This window comes from Telopea speciosissima, chromosome 2, assembly GCF_018873765.1.
Source record: "Telopea speciosissima isolate NSW1024214 ecotype Mountain lineage chromosome 2, Tspe_v1, whole genome shotgun sequence".
In the NCBI taxonomy this organism is placed as follows: Eukaryota; Viridiplantae; Streptophyta; class Magnoliopsida; order Proteales; family Proteaceae; genus Telopea; species Telopea speciosissima.
This window is the reverse complement of record NC_057917.1, coordinates 5,850,626-5,877,495: the sequence shown is the minus strand read 5'-3', so window position 1 is coordinate 5,877,495 and position 26,870 is coordinate 5,850,626. Positions and strand designations below refer to the sequence as shown.

Here is a 26,870-nt window from a genome sequence, read left to right as displayed (position 1 = left end):
GAACACAGGCCACCAATAACCCTACTAGGCTAGTAGCGGAGCAACCGAGAAAGTTCTGTGCCACGAAGAAGAGAGTTATTTGCTGAATTGGCATGTGATGACAAGATCTCATCTGCCACGTAGGATGAAACCAAACTTTTGAACCTCTTTATTTCGCAGTCAGAAGACACTTCACCATCTAGGGCTGGGCTTACTTGGAGGAAGACATAACAACACGTGGCAGAAACGAAACACCTGAGCCAGTAGTTCCCAAAAAATTGGGAAAACGAAATGGGCTTGACCAGAAAAGATGGATATTTAAATATGGGCCTTCTAAATGCTGGGCTTGAGTATGTTGACCCATTGGATTGCGTCAGACGAAATCTACTTTGGTCCTAAATTCAATGGTCCTGGACTATTTTTCTTGTGTCTTTTTTTTTCAAAAAAAAAAAATCTTTTATGATTTTGGGATGAGAAATCAGTGTTGGAAGTTGGAACCAAGGTCACAAAACACGGTATCTGTTATCGTATCAGTCACTATTAATACCGATATCCACTGTTACATAGATAATGGTAGATGATGTTTCTAAAAATCAAAAGATAAATCTTAGTCATCCATTTTTATATTTTTTCAATCTAAGCATTTGTTTCCATAGAATTGGGAGAGTGCACAGTAATGTCCAGAGTATTGGGACACATACATGAGATGTGTGTCAGTACAAAACGGGGTATTTAATTGAAGGATGATTGTTCTCTGCCTGGGAATGCAGGCTGCACCTAGACACATGGGGCGGTCATTTCGCCCACCCCCATGTGTCTGGGCACATCCTGCACCCTAGGCACAGAGAACATTTGGCCTTAATTGAATTAGACTTTTAAATTTGACACTTGACTAATCTAAATTGTGTTCTCTTTATCCAACGGTTAGAATGGTCATATCATTTGTCCATGTGGCATAATAGATGTTTTGTAATATTCGGAAAATAACAAACACTTGCGATAAAAATTGTTTGCCAAAAAAATCCTCTTTTTGGTTGATACAACCAATCTGTATCAATGGAAGGGTGTTCCTTTGACCTCCAAATGCATTTCTTGTAGAAATCCTTGGTGGGAGACTACTTCCCTCATTATGGCAATGGGATGGACTGCTTCAAAAGTATGGGAGTATTTCAATAGGTTTTTCGATGTAGCATTTCTTCCATTTCAAAAAGTAAAAAAACGAAATTTTGTTTTGGCATTCTCAAGCAGCTTCCTATGGTATTTGTGAATACATTATAGGTATTGTCCCTTCATTGATAGTGTGGGAGCTTTGGAAGGAAAGAAATAATCACAGGCATGGTAATGGTATGCGCACGGCTTCAACAGTTATTGGAAAAATTAAATTAGGAATTAGTAAAATTCTTTATGCTTCCATGTTTACCAAAAAGCTTTCCCTAAAGGATGAGTTTATATTGAAGATCGTTAATTTAAAGCTTCATTCTATCAAACATCGCTCCCCCTGCCCAGTTTATTGGTTCTCACCCTTTAATGTGATAAAGTTTAATGTTGATGGGGCAAGTAAAGGAAATCCTAGTATTAGTGGAAGGGGTGCCATTCTTCGCAATCAAAAGGACTCCTTTGTTAAGGCATTTGCCAATTAATATAGAGTTTGCACCAACTCGGAGGTGAAAATGAGGGCGCTTTTAGATGGTCTTCGTATGTGTGCCAAATTGGGTTATACAGGTTGTTATACCAGCTCTGATTCCTAGACCATTGTGCGTTTTGTCACTCAGAGATTTTGTCCTTTAAGAACTTGTTGGTATTGGTTCCAGGGTATTCTTTATTTGATTGACTTCTTTGGAGCAAACCTTTTCTTTTCGTTTCGAGAAATCAATCGGGCGGCTAATTACTTGACTAATTCTGCTTGTATCTCTTTGACTTCCTCTACCTTCTTTGTAGATAAGGACATTCCTCAGGATCTTTGTCATATTATTCAGAAGGACAAAACTGGACTTCCAGTTTTTCATATGTAATTTTGTTTTTTGGTTTTGTGATGGAAAAGGGTGAGGTGATTTGGCTTCGAGCTGAGATTGTTTTTTTTTCCTCCATGAGTTGGGGTAAGGCGGGTTATGTCCCTCTCCCCCCTCCCCACTCCCCCCCACCTCACCTCTTTGCTCTTATTGGCTTTTATCTTAATAAAATTTATGAGTTTTTTCAAGTTCCAGATAATATTCAGGCTAAAAAAAAAAACTGATCCATTTCAATAGCATCATAGGCTCTTTCTTTTTTCTTTTTCGTGGGGTGGTGGGGGGTTAATGTAGGGCTTTGGAACAAGACAACATGAAAAGGTTGAGAAAACCTTCCAAGTTCCAATTCAATTGTATAGAACTGAATGAGGATGCTAAAGATTCAAATATCCCCTTTTTTCTGATCTAACTGCATAATAGTCCACACTTTTGTAAGACTCATTGTGTCTCATCTCTTATGTCTGTCCATACACACATAGAGTCATCTAACACAGCTCATTGATTTAGATCAACAATAACCCTATAATAATTAACAATCTATTATTTGATATATAAGATTGCTACGCTGCCAAAGTACAATATCCCTCTCAAGTGGATTTTTTTTATTAGTTTCTCTCATACTTTGAATATGTGGGACTCATATAATATGCGTGTGTTCATCAAATCCATTTCAATAAAGATTGATTTTATTAATTTATGTGTGATGGTTGACCTAGGTCTGACCTTAAAGTATTCGCAACTAAGGACAAAATTAAGCATTATGTTCTTACGGTTGTCATACTGTATACTCTCACAATGTAATTTCACAATATAAGTGTAAGCATTCATATGGTATGTGTGTTGAACATGATCATTTGAAATTCTTGTGTGGAATACCGCTAGTCATTTGAGCAACAAGAATCTCCAATAGTTGTTTTGTCCTTATACTGGAGAGGTTTTAACCGTTGCTTTTGCACATTATGTGTCTGTAGTGTATCAAAGGTTGATGCCTACACTAGCTACATATCGATGCGCTACTTACCATTTTACATGACATCAAACACTTGTCTATCTATTTCAAAGCATGTTCATTTCACTTTATTCCCAAAGAGATTAACTCCCTAGGTGTGGGTGTTGTGTCTTTACGTGTAGGAGATATCTAGACCCATTTCCACCCCTTGGTTGTTTGATCTCTGTAACATGGACACTTTGCCTTGGTCACGCTTTAATAAATAGACTTCTTTCCTCCCCCCCCCCCCCCCCCAAAAAAAAAAAAAGATGTAAAATGTGGCCAATCCAACGGGTCCTCTACATTTAATTGTTCTGATTGACCACATTAGCCCTCCATATTATATAATTATTCCAATTCCTTGTTTGTTTTTCTTCACTTGGCGTTGGGCTCGCATGAATGAATATCCTTGCTTTCTACCCAAAAAAAAATGCAGGTTTTGAGTGATATGGAGGATCCTAACTGAAGATAACATGTTTTAACTCGTGGAATAATACATTTCTCTATTCAACCATGTTTCATTTTATCTTTGTAGAGGTCTGAAACCGGATCAGACCAAATCCGATAGTAACTCTATTACAACAGATAACAAAAAAGGATAGGACATTAGACCAAAACCAATCAAATCGAAAACTTTCTTAACAATTTGGTTTCGGGTGGCCCTAATAACATATCAAAACCAATTCAGCCTGACCAAACCGGTCAATTAACACCTTAGGCCGTTTGTTTGATGGGAAAGATGGGATGGGAATATTGTAGGACTAGGTCTCACAGTGTAGTGGATTGGAGAATGGAGGTTAGTTTTTTACTTTTCCCACGAACAGTAACCAAAGTTTTTTGTTTTTTCGTGAGACTTCGAATAACTTAGGGATGGGATTTTCAAGTGTCACAACAACAGACAAAGCATTTAATGTTGTTCCCTGACCTTTTGTAAGTTCACCATCCCAAGCTAAACAAATAAGATTGGAGTGGGATTTTGAAGTGCCACATCAGCACTTTCTCACACCAATTCTCGCGCCCCACCTAAGTGCCCGTCAAACTAGGAGGGCCTTAGTGAACAAATGGAAGAAGCAAAGAGCCAATCCATGGAGCTCCGTCTATTGTACTTAACCTAATAATCCATAATGACTGTTCTATTCTTTACCAAAAAATAATAACGACTATTCTATTTTATATTTTCTAAACGCAAGTGATCAAATAAATTTTTCGAAAGCTAAGAAACAACGAAACATCAATAAGCCATTGAAGCAATATTTTCTCTTAAACTCAACCACACAGCTCAACTGAGCAAGAATGGAAACCATGATTACCATCTCTTCTCCTCATTGAGCTGTGAAGTTTCTCTCTAGCATTCCTCAGAGCGGCAAGAACATCTCCTACGCTCTCTCTGTTGATGATCTTGCGTTCCTGAGACTGTTTCGGAGCTGTTGGCGTGTTTACCGGAACTATTGCTAGTGAGTTATCCACGTACTCTACCGGATCGTTCTCTCCACTCGACTCTTTCTCCCCATTAGAGGATTCTCTGCTTTAAATTGAAAGTGTGAAGCAGATTCATTGATTAGCAGCAATTTTCAGTCCAAAGAGGGAAACGGATTGAAACCACTACCTGGGTCAGTTTCAGAATTTGTACCTGAGACCCAGATCGGCTGTAATAGCAAACTCTTTCGAGGTCACAGTGTCATCAACTTTGCTGGGTTCTTCTGGTGAACAATCTCTGCAGTTGTTGTAAGAATAACCAGTGATTCCTGAACCCCAACTTCCTATCTCCTCTTCTCTGCTACATTGAATTGAGCATGCAATTTCAGAATTGGGTTTTTCCTCTTCTGTGCTTTTGAGTCCTGGGTTGGTTTCCGATGAACTCAACTGGTCTGAAATAGGCGAAAGTTTCAAGGATTCCAGTTTTTTCGTCAGGAATTTCAGCTTCTTTTCGGCTCTGTTCTTTGATTCTATCTCTGCTTTTAGTTGTCTTTCCAGCTCTATTAACTGTAGACAGACCAACAATCAAGTAAGGAAGTGATACCCAAATCAATCTAAAACAATTTAAAGTTGCAGATCTTATACTGTTGATTATAATCTTCAACTTACTGCAATAAAATGTACAAATATAACTACAGATCGAGAAGGCGATAGACCTTGTTCTGCATCAGCTCTGCTTCTTCTTTCGCAACCCTTGAAGCCGTTCTCTCTGCAAGCAATCTTCCTCTCAGACACTCTACAGTCCTCAGACCATCATCTCCTTCCACATTATTTTCCCTGAGAGAAAACCCACAACAAAGAGGTGATATTAAGACCAAAAAAGAAAACTTTTTTTGTTTTCTTCTATTTCAGAAGAAAACCCAAATGAGAAACCCACCTCCATTTCTTCTCTGCTTTATCATCAGTCAGCATTTTCTCCTGAGTTAATTCCTTAGAAACTCTTCCTAGATCAGAGCTTCATCAATGTATATGAACAAACTAAGATCACTGAACTAGAGAGAAAGAACTTGGTCTTCCCAAAAGGAGAATCTCTGCCTCTTGCAAAAAAACAAGGATGAAATGGGTTTTGTTTTAACCATTGTCAGAAAACAAAGCTCTGAACATGGACTCTTCCCTCTTCAAATAGATTATATATATGCAAGAAATCGAGTCAGCAGATAGTTACTGTATCACTTCACAGTAATTTCTCTCCAATTCTTTCTAAACTGCTACTTATTTGATTAATTAACCTGCACATCATCAATTTAGCTGTATAAAATCTTTTTTATGCATCAGATCTCAGCTCTAATGCTTCTTGATCAAGATTATGTATACTAAATGATGAACATGAACCCTACCACAACCTGCTCTTAATCATGGGCCCTGGATTAATCTCAATTAGTGAGACCCATTTACCCTTTTGGGTCATATTTCAGTTTTGTGTTTGATTCACATTCTTACTATAATAGTAGGAGAAGCAGCAGAACAGGTTGGATTTCAAATTTAAAAAATTTTGAAACCTGGGTTGTCACGTGATGTCCCTGTTTGTCTCCACTCTCCACTGCAAAAGTGGAAATGCATCCTCTATTTATAAGCAGACTTAAAAACGGCCTCACCCACCTGATGAATCACGAGACTAAAGGTGCTCTGCCTTTCTGTACATTTTACAAATAGGTAAGCAAAAAATGGTGGAAGGATCCAAAAACCTTTATGATGCATACATGTTAATTAAAAGTAATTAATTGTAGGGAGGTTGCATAGGTCTTTGGTTTTCTGGCGACGGTGGAGGCGGTGCTGTAGTGGGAAAAAAATCCTCTACAGTGTCATAATCTTGCGGTGTCTTACAGTTTAGATTTGAGAGCTCGACACGTGGAAGATGTGACATCCAACGGTACCATGCTCGAAAAAAAAGGAAAAAAAAATGGTCTATCAAGCTCGGCACTGTTGGATGAAACATCTTCCACGTATCAAGCTCTCAGACCCGAATTGCAAGGTAGCCCAAGATGAAGGTATTGCAAAGGATTTTAATCCTGCAGCGGTGCGGTGTTTAGATGCTTCTGGTTTTTTGGTTTCCATAATGGTTGTTCTAATGGAGAGTAATGCGGCGCTTTTTTTCTTTTCTTTTTTAAATGAGGGACCCGTCACCAAATTAAGCACCCTATCCTATCCGGTAACCTTTCCCATCAAGATGGTTATTGGTTAATGGTTCTCTCAACCCCCCCACCCTTACTTATTGTGACGCGGCATCATAGACCACATCATCTTACAGTTCATGCTAATGTATTGGTTTCGATACCAAAATCGATCTGGTTCGGTCATATCAAATCGAACCGGATAGTTTTACTCTTAATTTTGATTAAAACATTGATTTTGAACCGATTTACCTTCAGTTAGAGTCGTTCTACCAATGTAGAATCAAATAAGTATCGATATCGGACATGATTGAAACCAATACGGATCGGCTAATATGGCCAATCCAATAGCATTTTTTAAATCTATCCTCTGGGTTGGATTACAACATATGAAAATACATCGTAAAATCTTGAAAGTTCATACCTCAAACAATCTCTTTTTTTTTTTTGTAGAAATAGAATTTATTGGATAGGATGGATTACACTCCTGCCGTCTACCACATAGGGAGTACCTAGGTAGGGATCGGAATTGGGCCAAACAATCTGCATAGTAATAGATTGGGCCCTCCTGATCAGGATGTCTGCAACAACGTTAGCAGCCCTGAAAATGTGATGAAACTGGCACTCATCAATGTAAGTAGCAAGGTGAAGGATATACCTCAAACAATCTCTCATGTGGGAAGAAAACAAAAGCAAAAGTTTTGTCACTCAAGGGAAGTGAAAATCATTTCGTCTATGGTGATTTGACGTTATAATTGAACTCCTACAACAATGAATTTTGTCATTAAGTATCACCTTAGATTTGAAATACCCTTTTTCGATTAAATCAAAAGGTCAGATACCATGACTGAAGAGATTCTCTCTCTCCACCAGATGAGATTGAAATTCGAGAGTTGAAAGCCACACATGAAAGGACCAAGTCCAAACTATAGAATCCCAATTCCCGAAACATCTGAGAGCAAAATTCATCACTGATGGAGTGGGACATACTAATCAGTGGTGGGATGGGACAGTAAACTTAGACATGTCATAACAATTTGGCAATGGCAGAGTGGCCAAGCAAAGCTGGTCATTGGACTGGTCTAGCACTAGCTACTCTCTTGTTCTTTCTTTTGTCCAACGTTACAAATTGGATACAATTGAAAGCAAAGGGTCACATTTCAATGTGTACAAAATTATAATTACTTCTGCTAACCACTTAGACACTTTTTAAGCCTTCTAGGGAAGTGGACAGAAATGCAAAAAGAGAAGCGTGAAAGACAAAGATAGTGGATACTCAATGGCCATTCAAACCAGGCAGGCCATGATTATAAATATTGGTATCGAGATTTGTAGAGGTCATATCGGATGGTTTTGCCCTTAATTTCAATAATTTGCTTTGCTTTTAATTTTTTTTGGTAGGAAGACAATTTTGCTTCTAAGAAGAATAAGTTTCATTATGAGTAGACGCTAGCTCGATCGTTAGAGGTTTGCTAGTTGGAATGCATATCCTTATAGTGTTAAAAGAATAAAGCTCAGAATAGCAATTTGCAGAGGAAAAACAAAAATTGAAAGAACACACAACACACAACATAGAGATTTATATGATTCACCCCCAAGATGAAAACTACATCCACGATCGAGCAGTAGAACAGGTTTCATTATTTTTCTTTAGAAATATTACAAACCATCATAATCCTATCTCAAAGAGATAAGAACATTATATATAGGGAAGCCCTAACCCCAGAAAGTACAAAAGTGTCCTTGGCCCAAAATTGCCAAAAAAACAGGGTCGGACCAAAACATAACATATGGCTCAAAAGTACTCATTTCAAAGATCTTGACGAGTCGAACACAACTCCAAGCCGTTGGCATGGAGCCCCGCAATTTTTCGGCATTCCGAGATCGTTTTGAGGTTGAAACAGCCCTCCGAAGGTCTCAATCGCACTTTCTGGACCAAATCGGGCTTCACCAACAACACATAGGAGGTCAAGGATTCGATTGTCCTAGTCACATTTGTGGCATTATAAAGGCGCCCTTTCCCTCTCCCCCCTCCCCCTTGGTAGTTGTACGTTATGTTGGTTTGTCTTAGTCTTTCCTTTGTAGTTTGTAGTTGGTCTATGGACCCTTGCAAAGACCAAAAAAAAAAGAATTAGTTCCATTGTAGGTTATGAATTTCAAGTTTATAAAATCTGCTAATTTTCTTTTCATTTTTGGAATAGGGGGATAAAGTTTTAAAGAGCAAATTAGGGTTCAAATCAGCTCTAGTCGATTTTCGATCCAGATTGATTGAAATAGATCAGGAATTGGATGAAACCTGTCTTAACCCTAGTTTTTGGAGGGGGTCAGTTAGAATCGGATGAAAGTTGCCCCAACCCTAGTTTTTTTCTATCCAAATCGGCCGATCATACCCATATTCTTGAATCTATGGTGGGAGGGGTAAGAATATTGAATTTAAAAGAAATACTTTTCAAAATGATCCTTTAATGGCATTCCCATTTCCCACAATAGTATAGAATAGAGATGGTTAGTATAATTATACAATAACTTGGGTTTGTTGGTAGAAGGATTGATGGCTTTTTTTTTTTTCTTTTTTTTTTTTTTGATGAAGAAGGATTGATGTTGTCTTGGCTTGCAATCAAAGATGGGCTCTTTAGTTTTGAGATACTTTCTTTTTTTTCCCATATTTAATCTACTACCTTCTAATTAAGACAATAAGACTTAAGTAGATGATGGGACTACCAGCAAAACGTAAAGGAGAAATCGCACAGCTGAAGGAGGTGAGGATAGGTAGATGTTCTATTGAAGTTTTTTTTTTTTTTTTTTTTTTTTTTTTTTTTTTTTTGTTTTTTTTTTTTTTTTTATTTTTTTTTTTTTTTTTTTTTTTTTTGTTTTGTTGTGTTTTTTTTTTTTTTTTTTTTTTTTTTTTTTTTTTTTTTTTTTTTTTTTTTTTTTTTTTTTTTTTTTTTTTTTTTTTTTTTTTTTTTTTTTTTTTTTTTTTTTTTTTTTTTTTTTTTTTTTTTTTTTTTTTTTTTTTTTTTTTTTTTTTTTTTTTTTTTTTTTTTTTTTTTTTTTTTTTTTTTTTTTTTTTTTTTTTTTTTTTTTTTTTTTTTTTTTTTGTTTTTTTTTTTTTTTTTTTTTTTTTTTTTTGTATTTTTTATTACTATAAAGATAGGTGTTTTTTTTTTTGTTTTGTTTTTTTTTTTTTTTTTTTTTTTACACAGTACGTTAAAATCATGAATATGATTAAATGCATTTAATTATATAGTTGTGACAATGCCAATATTTTAATGGTTCTTGATTTACTTTCTTCTAAAGGGCATTTGGACCCATTTTATGATTGTCATTGCGGGCGTGATAACCTTGTTGGCTGCTCACGTGGTCAAAATTAAATTGCCACATCAACATAAAAGGAATTGCAGTTATGAGGTTCTACAAACTTGGTTATTTAAATTTTAAAGGGTTAATTACACATCACCACCTGGTTTTCAAATGAAATTCAGATTGCCACCTGGTTTTTGAAAAAACTCAAGTCACCCCCTCTACAATAACAGTGTTAGTCTGATGCTAGTTATTGGTGTGAAAGGACTATTTTACTCTTGTACTAAAACATTAGAATTAAATTTACAATACTACCCTTTTTCATCTTCAACATTGGTCAAGGGTAGTTTAGAAATTTAAATTTATTTAACTGGCTGACATCATCACTTAATTGCATAAAACAAACGGTAAACACTAATTTGTCATATTGGGGTCTAAACCAGGGGGTGATTTGAGTTTTGTTTGAAAACCAAAGGATGACGTGTAATTTACCCAATTTTAATCATTAATTGTAACCATTCTTACTCAACTTGATGGAAGGTGATGATGAATTAAGGGCAAGAGTTCTCCGTGGGGGAGTGTGACCCCTGCGGGGACCAATGGGAGCATGCAACGGCATCAACAAGGTAGTCATTACCGTCTTTCATGAAGGCAAGGCAATCGGGAGGGCAGGCAATCATTTTGCCCCCCCCCCCCAAAAACCCCAAAAGTACACTCCACCAAGGAACATTTCTCAATGAAATAATTATATAAGTGGTGTAATGAGTCCAAGCTTCAAGGATAAATGTAGCCTAAGAAATACCAAGAGAAGCCAAAAGCCTCTCCCCAGAAGACTCTCTTTGACCGTGACTACAAAACTCACTACCTCAGTGGTCAAGAATTGAATTGCTTTGAGTAGCAAGTCATGAATTTATTTATGGGAAAGGAACAGCATAAGGTAGTGTACCAATGAGTGACAAAACGGATTTATACATAAGGTGTACAAAAGTCATTTCATGTGAGGAGAGAGATACATAGAATGGGTGCGAGTGTACTCTCTTCATTCAACTCAAATAAACCTTTCCCTTTATTTGTACCTGGGGGTTCCAACGCTATGGAAAAAGTAGTTAGACAAGCTAGGTCAAGGACCAACCAGCAGCACTTGCAAATACACCTATGAACCATTGCTTTACAATTCATCTTTTTTATTTTTTGGCAAAATGTTATATGCATGGTCGTGCCTTCAACTAGTATTCTTTCAATTAAATTAGATCGACATCTTCATTTATCTGATAAGAAAGCCTTGTTCACGCAACTTGTGTTAGGAGGCCTCTCAACATTGCCCAAAAAAATTCTTTAAGTTAAGGGTATACAAGGTTTTCAAAAATAATTTGAAAGTGGCATATCATCATGTCATTATCATACATATTTTTCAAATATCCATGTGAAATGATAATATTTACTCTCATAAAAAAAAATTATATGTAATAGTAAAAGGACAAAAAATTAAGGTTACAAATTTTTTGACGTTAACAACGGTGTCAATAAGAAAATCCCTTTTTCTATATGTTTGAAAGTTACAACCTGATCCACTTTTTTCACATGAAATACAAATATTTTATGTGAAAAGTTTTCTCGTCTGCCAACCAAGTAATTAACACTATGATGTTGAGCACCAGACCACAAAAACAGAATATTTATTCTTTCTATTTAATGAATGGTCAATATTACCCTCCCTTTTGGTTATCTCTTCATATTTGGTTTGACTCTCCTATCTTCACCTTGTGCCATAAGACACCTACCCCGCTCTCATTTAGAGTTAAAGTCTCATTCCTAACCATTTAGCCAATAGGGATAGAATGGAGAAATTTATAATGCATGCGGATGATAATCTAGCTAGCCTCTTTACTTTCTTGTTAGTGATATTTTCTTTTCTTCTCATTAAAAGAGAAATCTCATTTCTATGGTTAACTGGATTAGAACCGAATCATGAGAATTAGCTAAATCTGATTTCAATTCCAACGGATTCGAATCAGTCGTGTTAGATTTATAGGGTTCAAGCCGATTCAAACTAAATCATAATCAACAGATCATGTCAATCCCATTACCAATTCTGCTTACTTGAACCATGCCACTATCCTCTACTTTTAATTAGCCATCCAATTAGCCACTCACATTGACTGGTGTCTGCATAGTATGTTTAAAACCTCCATGCCTATAATGTTTGATTCTAATGCCCTTAGTTGCAAGTTGCATTATAATTCTAGGGAAAATGTTGGGCACACCTCTACCTCCACCTCCACCTCCAAAGTGCCTAACATGTGTCATCCTCTCTCCTCCTCCTTTGGACAAAACCCCTTTACCCCTCCTATATCCAGTCTTACGATTGGTGTATAGTGTAAGTATACCACTTATACACTAACTTACCAAAAGCTGACGGCATACCCAATCTTCTTCCATAATTTTGGTATCACATAGACTGGATTTATGGTCTCAACTCTCAATATCATCATTCATTGGCTCGTAATCTAAGGTGCCAGCCAAACCAGATTCGATTGGATTGAACTCCTCTCCAGGGAGCCTACCACACTAGGGGTGTCAATGGGCCGGTTCGGGCCGGTTTCGGTTCGGGCTTTTCGATTTCGGTGTGACTTTTATAGAAACCGAAACCAAACCATTAAGAAGTGTTCGGTTTCGGTGCGGTTTGGTTTCGTGTCGATTTCGATTTATGATAACGGGTTGATATCGGTTTGGATTCGGTTTGGTACCGATTTTATATAACTAGTAAGGTCCGGTTAGTGCTAATTTTTCTTCTCTTTCTCTTTTAAGTACATAAAATATTTCAAATATAATGCATCTTTGTATCCTATATCCTATGGCCTATGGATACAATTGATTGGATAATCACTAACAAAGGATATGAGATAAAGTGAGAAACTATCACAACACATTTAGGGGGCAATGGGGCATTAGGCATTTATTGATTTACTTATTTATCGGGTTAGGTCGGTTCGATTTGGGTTCGGGCTTAACGGTTCGGGCTACCGGTGCACCGTCGGGCTAGCCCAAACCAAACCAAACCAAACCGTTTGCCTCTCTGGATCCACAAACCAAACCCAAACCATTAAGAGTTCGGTCCGGTGTGGTTCGGGCTCATTCGGGCTGGTTCGGGCCGATTTCATCGATTTGGGTTGGGTATTGACACCCCTATACCACACCCAAGGAGCATCCAATCGTTGGGTTGTGTTGCACACATCCCTAGGCATGCATCGAGATGTGTGCGACACAACCCAACCTTTAGATGCCCCCTGGGTACTCCTTGGTAGGGGTGCAAGTTGGCCCTGTCGGCCCGAACCCACCCTGGCCCACCCTAAGCCCAAACAGGGTCTGGGCTGAGATATTTGCCCTAAGGATAGGTCCGGGCTAAAAATTTCTGGCCTTGAGTCAAGGTCAGGTCGGGCCAGGGTTTAGGCCTCGGGCTAAGCCTGGCCAGGTCCGACTTTGTTTTAAGTTGTACTATAAAATATATATTAATATAATATATATATTACAAACTTTAAATGTCACCCAAATTTTGTTATATAATATATTATATACGAAGATAATAAGTGATATAATTCATTTTATTATAGTGTTATTTTTTGTAAAATTGACAATTTTCTCCCGGGCCCATCCAGCCCATGCATTTCCTTCCCCCTCCCCATGATCAGGGCCAATCAGGGTCAGCCCGACCCGACCTTAAAAGCGAGTCAGGATTGGATTTTTCAGGCCCTGAGTCAAGGTCGGGTCGGGCCTGGGCCCAACTAAGGGGACTCAGGGTTGGGCTAAGGTTCTACAAAGCCCGGCCCAATCCGACCCTGTTGCAGCCCTACTCCCTGGCGTTCCAATTCAAGTTGGGTTCAAATTGATCCCGGTCCAAACTAGACGGCATCAAACCAAACTGAGCGGGTTATTAACTTGATTTCCAACCTAACAAGAGTCCGGTCCAGTCTGATTCCTCGACTGACCTAACCAGAAAACCTTCTGCTCTCTCCCTCCCTCCCTCTTTCAATCATACGACCATGCCGGGACGCCGTCGTTCCGACGTGAGTTGAGTTGAGAACTCGAAATCTATCAAGTAGCAGAAACCCTAGAGAGACAACTGGGCAACTTCAAATGTCTTCGAGAAAGGATCTATCTTAGTCGAAATCCCAGAGAGAAGAGAACTGACCGTCGTTTCCTTAAATTTTTATCTATATTAGTATATTACTGATAATGAAGACGATTTCAGGAATCAACACATCTTCCAAGCCCCACTCACTCTCTAAATCTGCTTCGGTTCTGCATAAATTCATCAATGAGGACCCTGGAGCTTCGCAAGCCGTTTCTGTGTACCTGAAACGTGCTTCCGCTGCCTTTGATGAGCTGGTTCAGTTCCACTATGAACTCAAAGGATCATGCCGTAAACATAAAAAATCTCGTATGGAGATGGTGGATAACAGAGCCTTAACAGATGCTGAAACAAACCATGTAGAAGAAGATGAGCCGGCCACCAAGCAAGGTCAATTTATTGATTCCTTGAAAAAACAGAGTTACGGGTATACCCGGTATAGGGTGAGACCGGAAGGAGGGGGTTTTGATAGAGAAGGAAACAACAGTCATAGAAAGATGAAAAAGAAACAAGATTTTGGTGACTTTGGGCCTGAAGCTGGAGTTCGAATTGGAGTTCGAATTGTGGAGGAGATGAAGAGGAAAAAGTAGGAAATTGAATATGAAGGGTTGAATGATTCCGAGGAGCGGCATAGCAGGAAGAACAAGAAGAGCAAGAGAAGAAGTGAAGACTAGAAATAGCTGCTGGTAACTGTGGTTTTGTTGTTTGTCTATTGAAACGGAAGAGTTTCCAATCTATTTATACAGGAGTTATTCTGAACATCTCCCAAGGCAATTTTTTACATCCCAACTCCCTCTTTCTCATGTAATTTTTCCTTAGTTATGTCCTATAGTTGAAATGAGTTATTCTTTTTGGCGGTTAAAGTATCTCTTTGATTACATTTGATCTGAATATTAGTTGTATACATATCCTGAAATTTGGCTTGATGATCCTCTTGAGATTAAGAATGGGTAGTTCCATGACTGCTGAAACAAATGCCTTCATAAACACTGCAGTAAAAGCATTAGAGAAAAACTTTTTCTGCTTTCTTGGATTGTTCCGATCGATTTGGCAGTGGGCACTATCATGATCCCAGGTAAACAATGGTTTCTGAAATCTATATCATGTTTTTCTAAGAGTTGTCACAGCTTGGAGATACATCATGCTTCTGGACTTTGTGGATATTGGCATCAATGCTTTATTGATCAAATACACTGATGCAATTTATTCCTCATGCACATATATGTTTGCATGGTGCCTTGCATAGTCACCAACTTCCATCTTAGGCCCATCCATATCTGCTTTAGTCTTTTGAGACTGATGCTCCAGGTTTGGGATTCCAATATGGATTTTGAAAATGCTGGCCATATCATACTATAAAAACTGTTTTTGAAGTCTTAAACACTGGTAAGGGGTTTTGTACGTTGTCATATAGTCTCTTCTTGATTTGGGTGAATAAGACAATAACAGATATTAATTGATAGTTCATTCTGCATTAGTGGCTCATTTTATGGTTTCAATCTCTTTCTCAGTTTTTGGACTGGTGATGTGATCATAAGTATGTTATGGGCACTTCACTGTGTTACTGTCTCACCATATGCCTACATTTTTTCAGGTTAGCATCTTATCCTGTTGTAGAAAGGAAGACCAATTAAAAGTGTGCTGCATGAGAACTGGTAGTTGAATTGAAGGTTTCTCAACTTGATTTGAAGTTTGTCTTTGTGAAATCCTCAATGCTTATTAGAATGGAGGATCAGTCTGACTAACAATATTTGATTGAAAACACTGCACTTTATTCCCTTCCAAATTCTCGACTGTAGTGTGATTGATGGTATCCTCCATGAAATTCAATTAGTGTTTTGTAGGATATGACTGACCGTGGAATTCTCAGTTCAATTAAGAAAAAAGACCTGTATCTAACTTATGTAGTCCTATATAGGCAAGGCCTAATAGGAGCCAGGTAAGATCAAAATTCTGTAACTGTTTACAGATGTGGGCTGTTTAGGGTAAAACTAGGATTAGGGTTGGATATTGGGAAAGGGGTTTATAGGGTATTAATGGGCAGGTCTAGAGGGCTATTATGGTATAAAAAGGTTAGGGTGTGGATGAGTTTGAAATTCTGCAATTTTGGGCAGAATTGAATTTTAGGTCAAAATTAGAGTTAAGTTAGGTTTAGGTTAGGGTTGTCTTATATGGTAATGATTGCAGGTGTAGGGAAGTCCAATGGTATAGGTTTTATGATGTTTGAGTGAATGGAAGTAGGTTAGATGAGTTGGACAGCAAGATAAGGTTATTGGAGACAATTCCTAATGGAGGTAGGAGTAGGGGATTCTAGGGTTTAGGGAGGTGGGGGTTTGATGAAACTTGGATCGAGTGTCAATAATGATGTAAGCGATGTATGCTGAAAGTTTGGTTCGAAACTAATGGACAGATTTGAAGTTATGGAGGAATCCTAGTTAGGGTAGGAGTGAGAAGAAGGTGGTTTAAACAAAGTTCAATTTCAAACTTACTGGATTTGAAGAGATCTTTAATGGCAGCAGCTTTGAAGATGAACAAAGGGGTCTCCCGATCTACAAGATGCAAGGAGATGAGTAGCAGCCCTCCCGATCTTCACGATGCAAGGAGTCGATTGGAGATCCACCAATCCCTTCACCTTGATATTACCCACAAGGCACACTCACGATGGAGCAAAGGCAGCAAGCATAAAGCTGAGTTTTTATTAATCAAATTCGTATTCAATGCTGGCCTCCCTTACAAACTTATATAGAAGACTCAAAAATAGACTTAGACACTAAAAAGGAATGGCCTAACCCTATCCCTAACCTATTAGGTAACTTAAACTGACTAAGAAATTAGAATACTAAAGGAAATAGACTCAAAACATGGCTGGACTTATAGAGTCCTAATCCAGCCCAACTTACATCACATGACCACTTAAGTTGTCACATGACCACTTAACCAAGTCACATGATCACTTAAATTGAACCAATTGGATGCAATCAATTTGAACCGGTTCAATTAAAAACATAAAAATAAACTACGTATTGGGTTAATCCTGTATGCAACCTATATACCCATATTTTGGGCCCATAAAAGTGGTCTATTACATTAGAAACCCATGGGATCAAAGGCCCAACATATATGTAACCCAACCTTAGACTTATTCCTAATAAAAGAAGCCCAGTTTGGTGATAAATCTGCATCACTAACATGTAAATTTGAAACACAATAGTGAGCAGTTGGATGTTTCGTCACCTTTATTCGGATGTAACACATGTTGGTAAATGACTCCAAGAGATCCAATGATCGAATCCAAACATCGATTTACTCACTGCTTTAGGGTCCGAAAAATTATTTTCTGCAATTGCATCATGGCATTCCATGACAAATAGTCTTTAGTTATTGGTTCAAGACTTCAAGTCCAGGATATTGGACTGCAAGTCGAATGATAGAAAGGTCAATTCTGAAAGGAACAGGGAGGTAGAAAAGTAATATTTTAGAAGGCCATACAGGTTGACTTGGGGTGGAATAGTTATTTTTGATATGCTGTTCTCTAGAGTATAGGTACACATCTTGGAGACGGCTGGATGTTAGACCAATGCAATCCTGTGGATTATGATCTCAAAAGATTTATGGTTTTCAATTTTGGGTCTAAACAATGGCTATTATTGAATTTTCATGTCTTGAGCTTTATGATATGGTAGGGAATTAAGGGTTTGATAAGGGAAGGGAGGTTTTGGTCTGGATGGAGTTTATGAAAAGAAGTATGGAGAAATAGGTCAGATAAATTGAAAACGTTATTCGATGGGTGGGGGGGGGTGGTTATTGATAAAGCATGGTTTCAAAAAGCCAACTATGTGGTTAATAGTTCCAGTCTATTTACCACCTTTTGGATGGGTACCTAATTAGGACTTAGGCATATAATTACACTCTCCATCAATTGAGGTTGGCCTTTTGGGATAAAGAAGTTTTCTTGAACAGATGAAGAAGCATATCCTGCAGTTTTTGTGAGGAAATAGTAGGGATGAGCAATATTGTTCTATATTGACTCAAGAAAATAGGTAATATGGAAGGTAAGACACAGCTACAATCAATGATGTTAATCAACATGGTACCAATGCAGGCTGAACCACTATGGATCAGTTATTGAGGGAAGGAAGATGACATCAACCTCCAACCAAGTAAAATCAATTTTCAGTCATCAACTCATTGCCTCCAACGCTAATGGCTCTTTCATGTGGATCCCTTTCTCTTAATTAAACTAGGACTTAAAAAACCAAAATAGTAATCCTACTATGATATGATTACACATTTAGACTCGCTTTTGAGATCTTGGTCCCCCACCCAAATAAGAAGCAAATCAAGCTAGAATAATCCAAACTCAAATTAGACTCCTGGTTCTACATACCATTAACTTGTTGATGCAGGGGCAGGGTAAACCCTTTCCTAGACTGTAATGAGCTGAAGTTGTGGAAATACTTATTCTTTTAGAAAGAAAAAAAGTTTCTACTAGAGAACTTGAACCTTCCATTCCACCCTGCAAGTGTGGAAAGATTATTCTATCAGCAGAGGTGCCAAGGTGGCTGATGATCACGATTAGTCTTGGGTTGAAATTTGGTGGGTTGTAACTTATCCAAAAAGGAAAAAAAAAAAAGGTTGGATAGCTTCAAAATAATAATCATCCAAATCAAACAATTAGTAGGAGTATCTGGCATTTCACTTGTCTAGTTTGTCATGGATCTTATCAAGCTCTTGATGATAGTTGAGGTTTCAGTGGGTTAAATTCATGAACTGTGTAGTTAACATCTCAGAGGACGGGCCTCGGCACAACAGTTAGGTTGCTCTATTGCAACCTGGTGGTCGTGGTTTCAAATCAATGAAACAGCCTCTCCCTGAAGTGGGGGTAAGGCTGCATACATTTGCTTCTCTCAGCGGGCAAATAGGATCTTATCTGAAATCCATAATGCATCTTCGATGCCCCTCTCTGTGCTCTTATTGGCCCCCGCACTGGTGCAGGCTCGCACGACCAGACAACGATCTCTTGCCCATATTAATAATACACCCAAGATTACCGGACTCCTTCAAAATCTTTTCTATTCCTGCTCCGCCCTTTTTTGGTCAACTGGGAACATTGCACTGATGAGTCCACTTGTCTGTTAGCATGGGTTTGCGTAAGATTTTATCTATCATCATGGCCATTCATGCATTGAAGATGTGCATGATATCAGCAAGCATTTTGGCAAGAGGCTTGTCGAACTTGATAGGTAAGTAAGTGAAACTATCATGCTCATTTCCTTTTATTCTGTCCTTTAAAAGGTACAGAGGAGTATTAATATAGCATATTCATGAAGTTATGAAATTAATTGTGAAGAAGCAACACCTTATATTTTAATGATTTTGAGAATAGGACCATTGGATAATATGTGCCAAATGAGTGGTGTCAAGTCTTTGTCTAATTTCATAGCATTAGTTGTTTGCTTTAATGTATTGAGCTTCTTTCTGCCATCTCCATAATTTTGTGATAGTTGTAATCTTTAGTTTCATATTTTCTGAAGTTCACTTTTGTGGGCTCTATTTAAAACCTTTTGAGGTGCTCGAACATGGAATTGGGTAATTAAAGATGGGGAAAATTACCTGCTATCCCTGCAAAAAAAAAAGGTATTTAAAAGAATCTCCTACTCTAAAAATAATTAACTAGAGCTCTTAAGAGGTAAGAAATAATCACCCACGCATCCCCTTGGACTGAAATATTTTACTGCTTTCGAATCTGATTCTGTCTGTTTGATGTGAAGATTCCGTATGTTTGATATGAATGTCAGATTCTGTCCTCTGCAACTCTTGTTCACTTTCTATTGGATAGAAGGTAAAATTCTTGGTAAGTAGTTGAAAACCCTCAGTTCTGTGCACTAGGTCTAGCTATGTCTTCTTGTATTTTTATTTTGATCCTCATTTCTCTTAAAGAGGCTTAAAACAATTTTGTGATGAGGAGATTTTTATCCTCAAAATAAGCTTTAAGTTGTACAGCCCCCCTCCCCCTAACAAGGTGGCTATGTAAACAATCTCTTTTATGCGAACTATGTTCTGATTAGAAATTAAAAGAAAAAAATGTTTCTTTCTTATGATTCAGCTCGTTTTTTTTTCCCTCTCCCACATTGGATGTGCTTTTCTTGTATAAGGTTTTCTTTTCTTTTTGCCTCTTCCACATCCCCCCCCCCCCCCCCCCCCAAACAAAGGAGAATAATTTGATGCCCAAGCAGGTCAGGGATTTGTTTCCTACTTTCAATTTCTTCTACCCCACTTACCACTCCCCCCCCCCCCCCCAAAAAAAAAAAACAACATTCTTGTTATAAATCTTGTTTTAATTCATTTTCAATAATAGGATTATTTTATGACTCAGTTCAAATTATTCACATTGATTGGATATAGTCTTCTTCTTTATTGTGCAATTACAAATTCGATATGTAACTTGTCTATTATACAGTATGTCCTGTCAGCACTTTAGAGAATCTCCGTCCTCTAGTTGATAATATGTGAACCAACTTTTCCTGCATCAAGAATCAGTTTTAACCAATTCTAACTTAAGATTGAGGCCAAATATTCCTACCTAGGACTATAGGATTAAAATTATTCAATCATCATAATGGAAATAAAATCTATAAAATCCTACTTGATTGTTTCTTGGTATGAATGGTCTACATACAAACTCTCTGATTACTCAATTATATTATACAGGTTATTTACTGGTTGTTTGATGAATCAATAAGTAATCATGTCTCATGTGTACAGGGTTAGTTACTGTTAGTTTGATGATCAAAGAAGTAATCATGTTTACAGATGTTAACTTACATGCATTGACTTATTTGTCTGGAAATGCTGAATGATCTGTGAAAACTTTGTGGAACTTTTAAAAATTGTCTGCTTAAAGGTCTTGGAGTCTGCATTTTGCTGTCAATGAATGAGGTCTGTTGGGACATTCATTGAAATCCTATATTTCGAGCCGTTTCCTTAGCAATTTCTTTCATTTGAAAATAATAGGAGAGAAGAAGAAATTAGAAAAATCAACTGTGCACTTCTTTACCCTTATCATAGCTCAAGAATGATAACCCTACAAACCCTTTGCACAAATTGTCAAGTATTTTGAAGAAGCTGCCTTCTGGCAACAGCAGAGAAGGTTCATTTTATTCTCTTAAGCTGTTTCATCTTTTGAAACTGAACCATCAGAGAAGTTGTAGGTTGACTCTTGATCTATGGGAAAGGGTGCCATGAAGCCTTAGTTTTAGATTTCCTTTCAATTTCCAAATTTTTGGCCAAAATATTTTGGTTCATTTGAGGATGAAAATATTAAAATGACTGAAAAAGTTATAGCTGAAATGTTAAAAATTGAGCCTTAAATAACAATTGCAGAGTTTACCAAAAAAAAAATCACAATTACAGAAATTCCATTATCAGAAAATTACATTATCATAAATTTATATAACTTTTCACTCACTATTAGCCACTTTTTTTTTTTGGGTGTTGAAATTCCTGCCACATAACACATTCGCACGTGTTGGGTCTATTGACACCCAGCAAATTATTTGATGGGTTGTTTAGCATACTGAAGCCCAGCCCATTTATATTTGTGTAGGTTTGCCCAAAGGAGAAGAATTGAAGGGCATATATGGGCCTGCATGACAACACTTCTCTTTCTGGGCTATGTTTCTCTTCCATAATTGACTTTTTGTATTTCTGTTACTGGGCCAAATTTCTAGACAAAAAACGTGTTTGGTTAACACACTAATTTCTATTTCTGGGCTAGAAAAGAAACAGAAACACGTTTGTTGTGCATAATAATTTCTATTTCTAGAACTTTTGTAAATTTTCAAAACTGCCATTGAATACCCAAAATTTGGTGGAGGTGGTGGCAATGGTGGTGTTGATGATGGTGGCAGTGACAGTGGTGGTGGTGGTTGTAGTTGTGGAGGAGGTGGTGGTTGTAGCGGTGGAGATGGCAGTGGTGGTGGTATTGGTGGCAGTGGAGGTGGTAGAGGGGGTGGTGGTGGTGGTGGAGGTGGAGGTGGAGGTGGAGGTGGAGGTGGTAGAGGGGGGTGGCTGAAGTTGCATTGGAGGTGGTGTATTATTTTGAAAATGTATTATTTTGAACATGAAATTGCTTTGCCTATCAAATTAACCATGTGGTCATTAAAGAGCAACTCCCCCTCCCCCCATTTTATTTCTTCTTTTTATTTTGGGATAAGTACGCATACCCCCCTGTAATGCACCCAATATTCCTCGTACCCCCCTAAGCTTATGATAAGTCCACGTACAACCCCTCAATATTCCACGTACCAGTGATGGTACCACCCTTGCTTTATCCCCCTAATGCCATTTAAGTCCACACTAGATATTAAATGCTATAAAATGACCAAACTACCCTTTCTTCTATCTTTTCTAAAATTTGAAAAGACCTAATTGCCTTGACCTATTTACTAAAATTTGAAAATATCAAAATGTCCTCATCTTCCCCAAATCATCATCTTCTTTTACATACCCACCACCGCCACCACCACCACCACCACCACCACCACCCACCATTAACACCATCACCAACCCAACCCCTTCATTCTTCTCGTTCTTCTCCCCCCCCCCCCCCCCGCAACAACTAAGTTCCGGAACCCCTCAAATCCCTCCACCCCATGTTCCTTTTTTCTCTTTCAGTGCAACGCATCTCTCAAAATCTTTCCTTTCCATCCGTTTAGTTTCTTCAAATGGCTTTCGTTTCATCTCTCTTTTAAGAACAAAAACCAGAGAGAGATAGAGGGGTGAAGAGGGAGAATACATTTGCGGAGAGAGCAAGCGAAACCTCTCTGTACAGCTCTTTTTGGGTTCTGGCGTTCCTTTTTTTTTTTTTTTCGGAAGAACAAAAAAAAAAAAAAAAATTTCCCTTTTGTTTCAGCCACCGACCGGCGAAGGACGATTGATAAATCTATCGATCTTCGTAGCCGATCGTTAGCCTCCTGTGTTAATCAGGTACTAGTTTCCTTTTTTTGCTGATTTTAGTTTCGATAATAAGTTTTCTTACATTTAATGGGCTTATAATTCTGTGGTTTTAGGAGTTTCGAGGAAATTTACGATTTTTTATTCGAAAGTATTTTGACGGTAAATAAGGACGGCGACATTCGTTTAGGGTTTTCTCAGCGGTAATGGTCTCTTCTTTTTTTTTCGAGAGAAAAAAATCATGTGGTTCATTCTGTGTTTGCTTCTCTTGTTGTCATCCATTTGTGATGAAAGAAAACTTATTATCGAAACTAAAATCAGCAAAAAAAAAAAAAGGAAGATGAGGGCATTTTGGTCTTTTCAAATTTTAGCAAATAGGTCAGGGCAATTAGGTCTTTTCAAATTTTAGAAAAGCTAGAAGAAAAGGTAGTTTGGTCATTTTATAGCATTTAATACCTAGTGTGGACTTATATGGCATTAGGGGGATAAAGCAGGGGTGGTACGTGGAATATTGAGGGGTGGTACGTGGACTTATCAGAAGCTTAGGAGGGTACGAAGAATATTGGGTGTATTACAGGGGGTACACGTACTTATCCCTTTTATTTTTGGGACAAAGAGCTTCAAATTGGAGCTTCTTTTTTTATATATATATATATATATTTCTCATCAACTTTTTTGTCCTAATTCATTCCCCGGAACACAAAATGAACCGGTGTTAGACAGATTTCTATTCTATAGAGAAATAGAAGTGTTATCATGCATTTGGATCTAATTCTTATTCTCTCAATTATACCAATTCTGGACAATTTTCAGAATTCCAATTGTAGTTCCAATTCTCAAAATTGGAGAACTGCATTTGGATGCACTATTTGCATCTCTAGTTTTTATTCTTTCTCATCTCCTTTGGTTGATTACAAAACCCCTCTTTCCCCACTAAGGGGTGGAGGAAAAGTTTTAAAACCCAGAATCCATCATGGATCAGCCTCTATCAATTTCAATTTGAATAAGGATCAAAATCCGTCAGGCTCTGTTTGGTTGCAAGGGGTATTAAAGAGAAAGGAAGGAAATTTTAAAAAGGGAATTTTTGTAATCATTACCCCATGTGACACCATGTGACAATATCAATAACTTCAAATTATTCCATATTTGGTTATTAAATTCCACTTTACTTTGCATGCAATTCCCTTTTGTTTAAAATGTAAAATAAATATTACATGTAAAATGTATATTTACTATATATAGTAAGAACTTTAAATAGTTTATACAATCACATGGGATAATGATTACAAAAGTTTCTCTTTTTTGTTTGAAAATTTTTCTTCCCTTCCCTTTAATTCCCCTTACAACCAAACGGTGCCTCAGGAATTAACGAAAACCTTAGAAAAGGAAATTGGGAAGAAAAAACAAACCTCTCCATAGATCTTTGAATTTTGAGTTTTTAGTTCATAAGTCTTGTAGATATATCTACAAGATGTAAGTTTTATTATTTTTCTTGATTAAGAGAAAAAAAAAAATAGTAAAAGAAAAATAAAGAATAAAGTGCATTCATGATCGATTCTAAAATGGGTTTTGGGAATCGACATTATTCTGATTTGAATCCAATGATTCTACTGATTTCGATTCAATTTGTAAATCCATGGTTGGGGCGAAATTTTACTCCTTAAAAAGAAATAGAAGAACTAGAGGAAAGCTTCTCATATAATCTATTATTGCCTTATTGGTGAGGGCATAAGTAATTTACTGTTCAAACAACTATCTATAGTTCCTAGAGCACCATGTAACGGTTGTTGGAAAACTCGATGCTGGATTTGATCAATGGTTCTTTGTTGTTCAACCTAAATGGTTTCATATTTGAAATTCTTTAACCATTCAAAATTCTTATGGCTCTGTTTGGTTGCAAGGGGAATTAAAGGGAAGGGAAGGGAAGGGAAGAGAAAATTCTCAAACCTAAAAAAGAAACACTTCTATAATCATTACCCCATGTGATTGTATAAACTACTTAAATTTTTTACCATATCTAGTAATGATACATTTTACATGTAATATTTATTTTTACATTTTTAGCCAAAGGAAATTGGATGCACAGTAAAGTGTTTAATAACCAAATATGGAATGATTTGAAGTTAATGATATTGTCACATGGGGTAATGATTACAAAAATTTCTTTTTCTAAGTATGAAAATTTTCCCTTCCCTTCTCTTCCCTTTAATTCCTTTTGCAACCAAACGGACCCTATAAGTCAATTTAATCAAAGGGAAGAGGTATTGTGCACAGTTGTCCAATGGTGTATGACCCATTGGTGGAGGTGAGGGACCATGTACCATATACGATCATGCCCAGCCAACAGTTGAAAGCACAATCATGCATAAAACCTCTTACCTTAATCAAATTCGACTATTCTTGCTCTATCTCACTACCCATTCACTCAAAATTCATCTCTCTCCATCATTTCTTTTCTATAACTATTAATCTTCTATTTTTGGTGGGGGGTGTGTGGGTATGTTGGGGAGGGGGGGGGGGTGAGGGAATAAAAAATATTACTATATTTAAAAACCCCCCAATCACCTTCCCAATGAAGACACTTTCAATCCCAAGACTTTGCTACAACCAATAAAGGCCCTTATGGGGATTGGTGTGTGGTTTGTGTGATTACATTTTCATCAAAAAAATAAAGGCTCTTATGAGGGTTTTCCTTTTTCTATTTCTTTTTTTGGTTAAAAAATAATTCTATGGAGATAATAGACATGAATTACATAAGGATAAATGTCACAGAGTGGAATTTGATCAAACTATCTTATATGTCATTAACAAGACAAGGTCATCCTATCTAGGGGATGGGCAAAACCATAGAAATCCTTAGAAATAATGCTGATAGAGCAGTAAACAGAACATAATAGCAAGTAAATGGCCTTTACTTTTGTAATTGACAAGAAAATGGCAATTAGTTTTATAACCATAGAAGCTTGTAGCTCAGAATCAAAATGGCATTTATTTTTATAACCCATAAGTAAGTAAATGGCATTTGCTTTTGTAGCCATAGAAGCTTGTAAGTGACAAGAAAATACCATTTACTTTTGATGCCAACTTCCATAGTGATCATGTGATGTTTGTAATCGGCAAGCAAATGGATTTTGCCCGAAGTCTCTGGTCTTCCTTCCTAACTTCGATTCCGGCTTCGACACTTGGCGATTGGGTAGTCAAAACTGCAAGGTTCTCCCTTGACGATGAGTAGAATTGCCAGGCGAAAAGCAAGGTATTGCAAGAGAGAGGTAAGCATTTTCGAAAAGTTGAAATTTCAGCCAAAACTCATTGCAAGCCTAGGACGAAGCTATGGGGAGGAAGGGATGGACAATGTTTGTCACCAACACCAATGACGACTCTATGCATTGATCTCGCAGCATCTCTGGTTGCCATTTCTACACCAAAGCGGGATTGAAGCTCGCATTGGTCAATGGAGTCAGATAATTAGTAGCAGGTCGATTGTGGCAATGACATGCCTTGCTGACTCTGCGCCGCTTTCGATTGGATCACGGCTTTCTTGGATCTGACATTGATCGCAGGTACGACTGATTTGTCCCGAAACTGGGAATGCAGCTCTTAGAATGACCAACCCCCTTGCTAGGACTGCTGCTTCTCCGAACGGGGACAGCGGCTCTCTGATTGTTGTTGTGCCTGTTTTCTCAATGAAGTTGGAGACGCGGCTCTCTCAGATATGGCGATGCTCATTGTACGACTGTTTCTACGTTGTAATTGGTGGCGCTGCTATGATTGATTATGCGTAGGTATCGTTAGCACGGCTGTCTCAGGATCAAATTTTGGAGACAGGTGGATTGTGAAAAAATGAATGAATGGATGGAGAGTAACACGCACAGGGCAAGGGAAAGGAGAAGAGGTAGAAGAGAAAGTATCACACGACAGGGGTGGAG

General features: G+C 37.6%; 2 protein-coding genes and 1 long non-coding RNA gene across 4 annotated transcripts in view; 2 read left to right on the top strand and 1 right to left on the bottom strand.

Moving 5' to 3' along the window:
• Positions 1-4,154: 4,154 nt before the first annotated feature.
• LOC122650028 lies at positions 4,155-5,568 on the bottom strand. 2 transcript variants are annotated; one of them, XM_043843326.1, is made up of 5 exons: positions 5,327-5,568; positions 5,106-5,226; positions 4,810-4,956; positions 4,604-4,731; positions 4,155-4,495 (listed from the first exon to the last, which is right to left on the bottom strand). In XM_043843326.1, exons 1-5 carry the CDS (start codon positions 5,359-5,361, stop codon positions 4,240-4,242), a joined length of 687 nt encoding a protein of 228 aa, XP_043699261.1. In that variant the 5' UTR covers positions 5,362-5,568; the 3' UTR covers positions 4,155-4,239. The 2 variants fall into 2 exon arrangements, with proteins under 2 accessions (XP_043699261.1, XP_043699262.1); XM_043843327.1 differs by having other exon boundaries at positions 4,604-4,739; positions 4,818-4,956.
• An 8,378-nt stretch (positions 5,569-13,946) lies between these two features.
• Positions 13,947-14,726, top strand: LOC122650029. The gene has a single exon (XM_043843329.1). The coding sequence runs from the start codon at positions 14,094-14,096 to the stop codon at positions 14,577-14,579; it is 486 nt and encodes a 161-aa protein (XP_043699264.1). The 5' UTR covers positions 13,947-14,093; the 3' UTR covers positions 14,580-14,726.
• Positions 14,727-17,034: 2,308 nt separating this feature from the next.
• The window catches only part of LOC122650031, a 22,313-nt gene continuing 12,477 nt past the window's right edge, over positions 17,035-26,870 (top strand). Inside the window, exon 1 of the long non-coding RNA XR_006331365.1 lies at positions 17,035-17,066. This is a non-coding gene — a long non-coding RNA (uncharacterized LOC122650031). The remainder of the gene's footprint in view (positions 17,067-26,870) is intronic.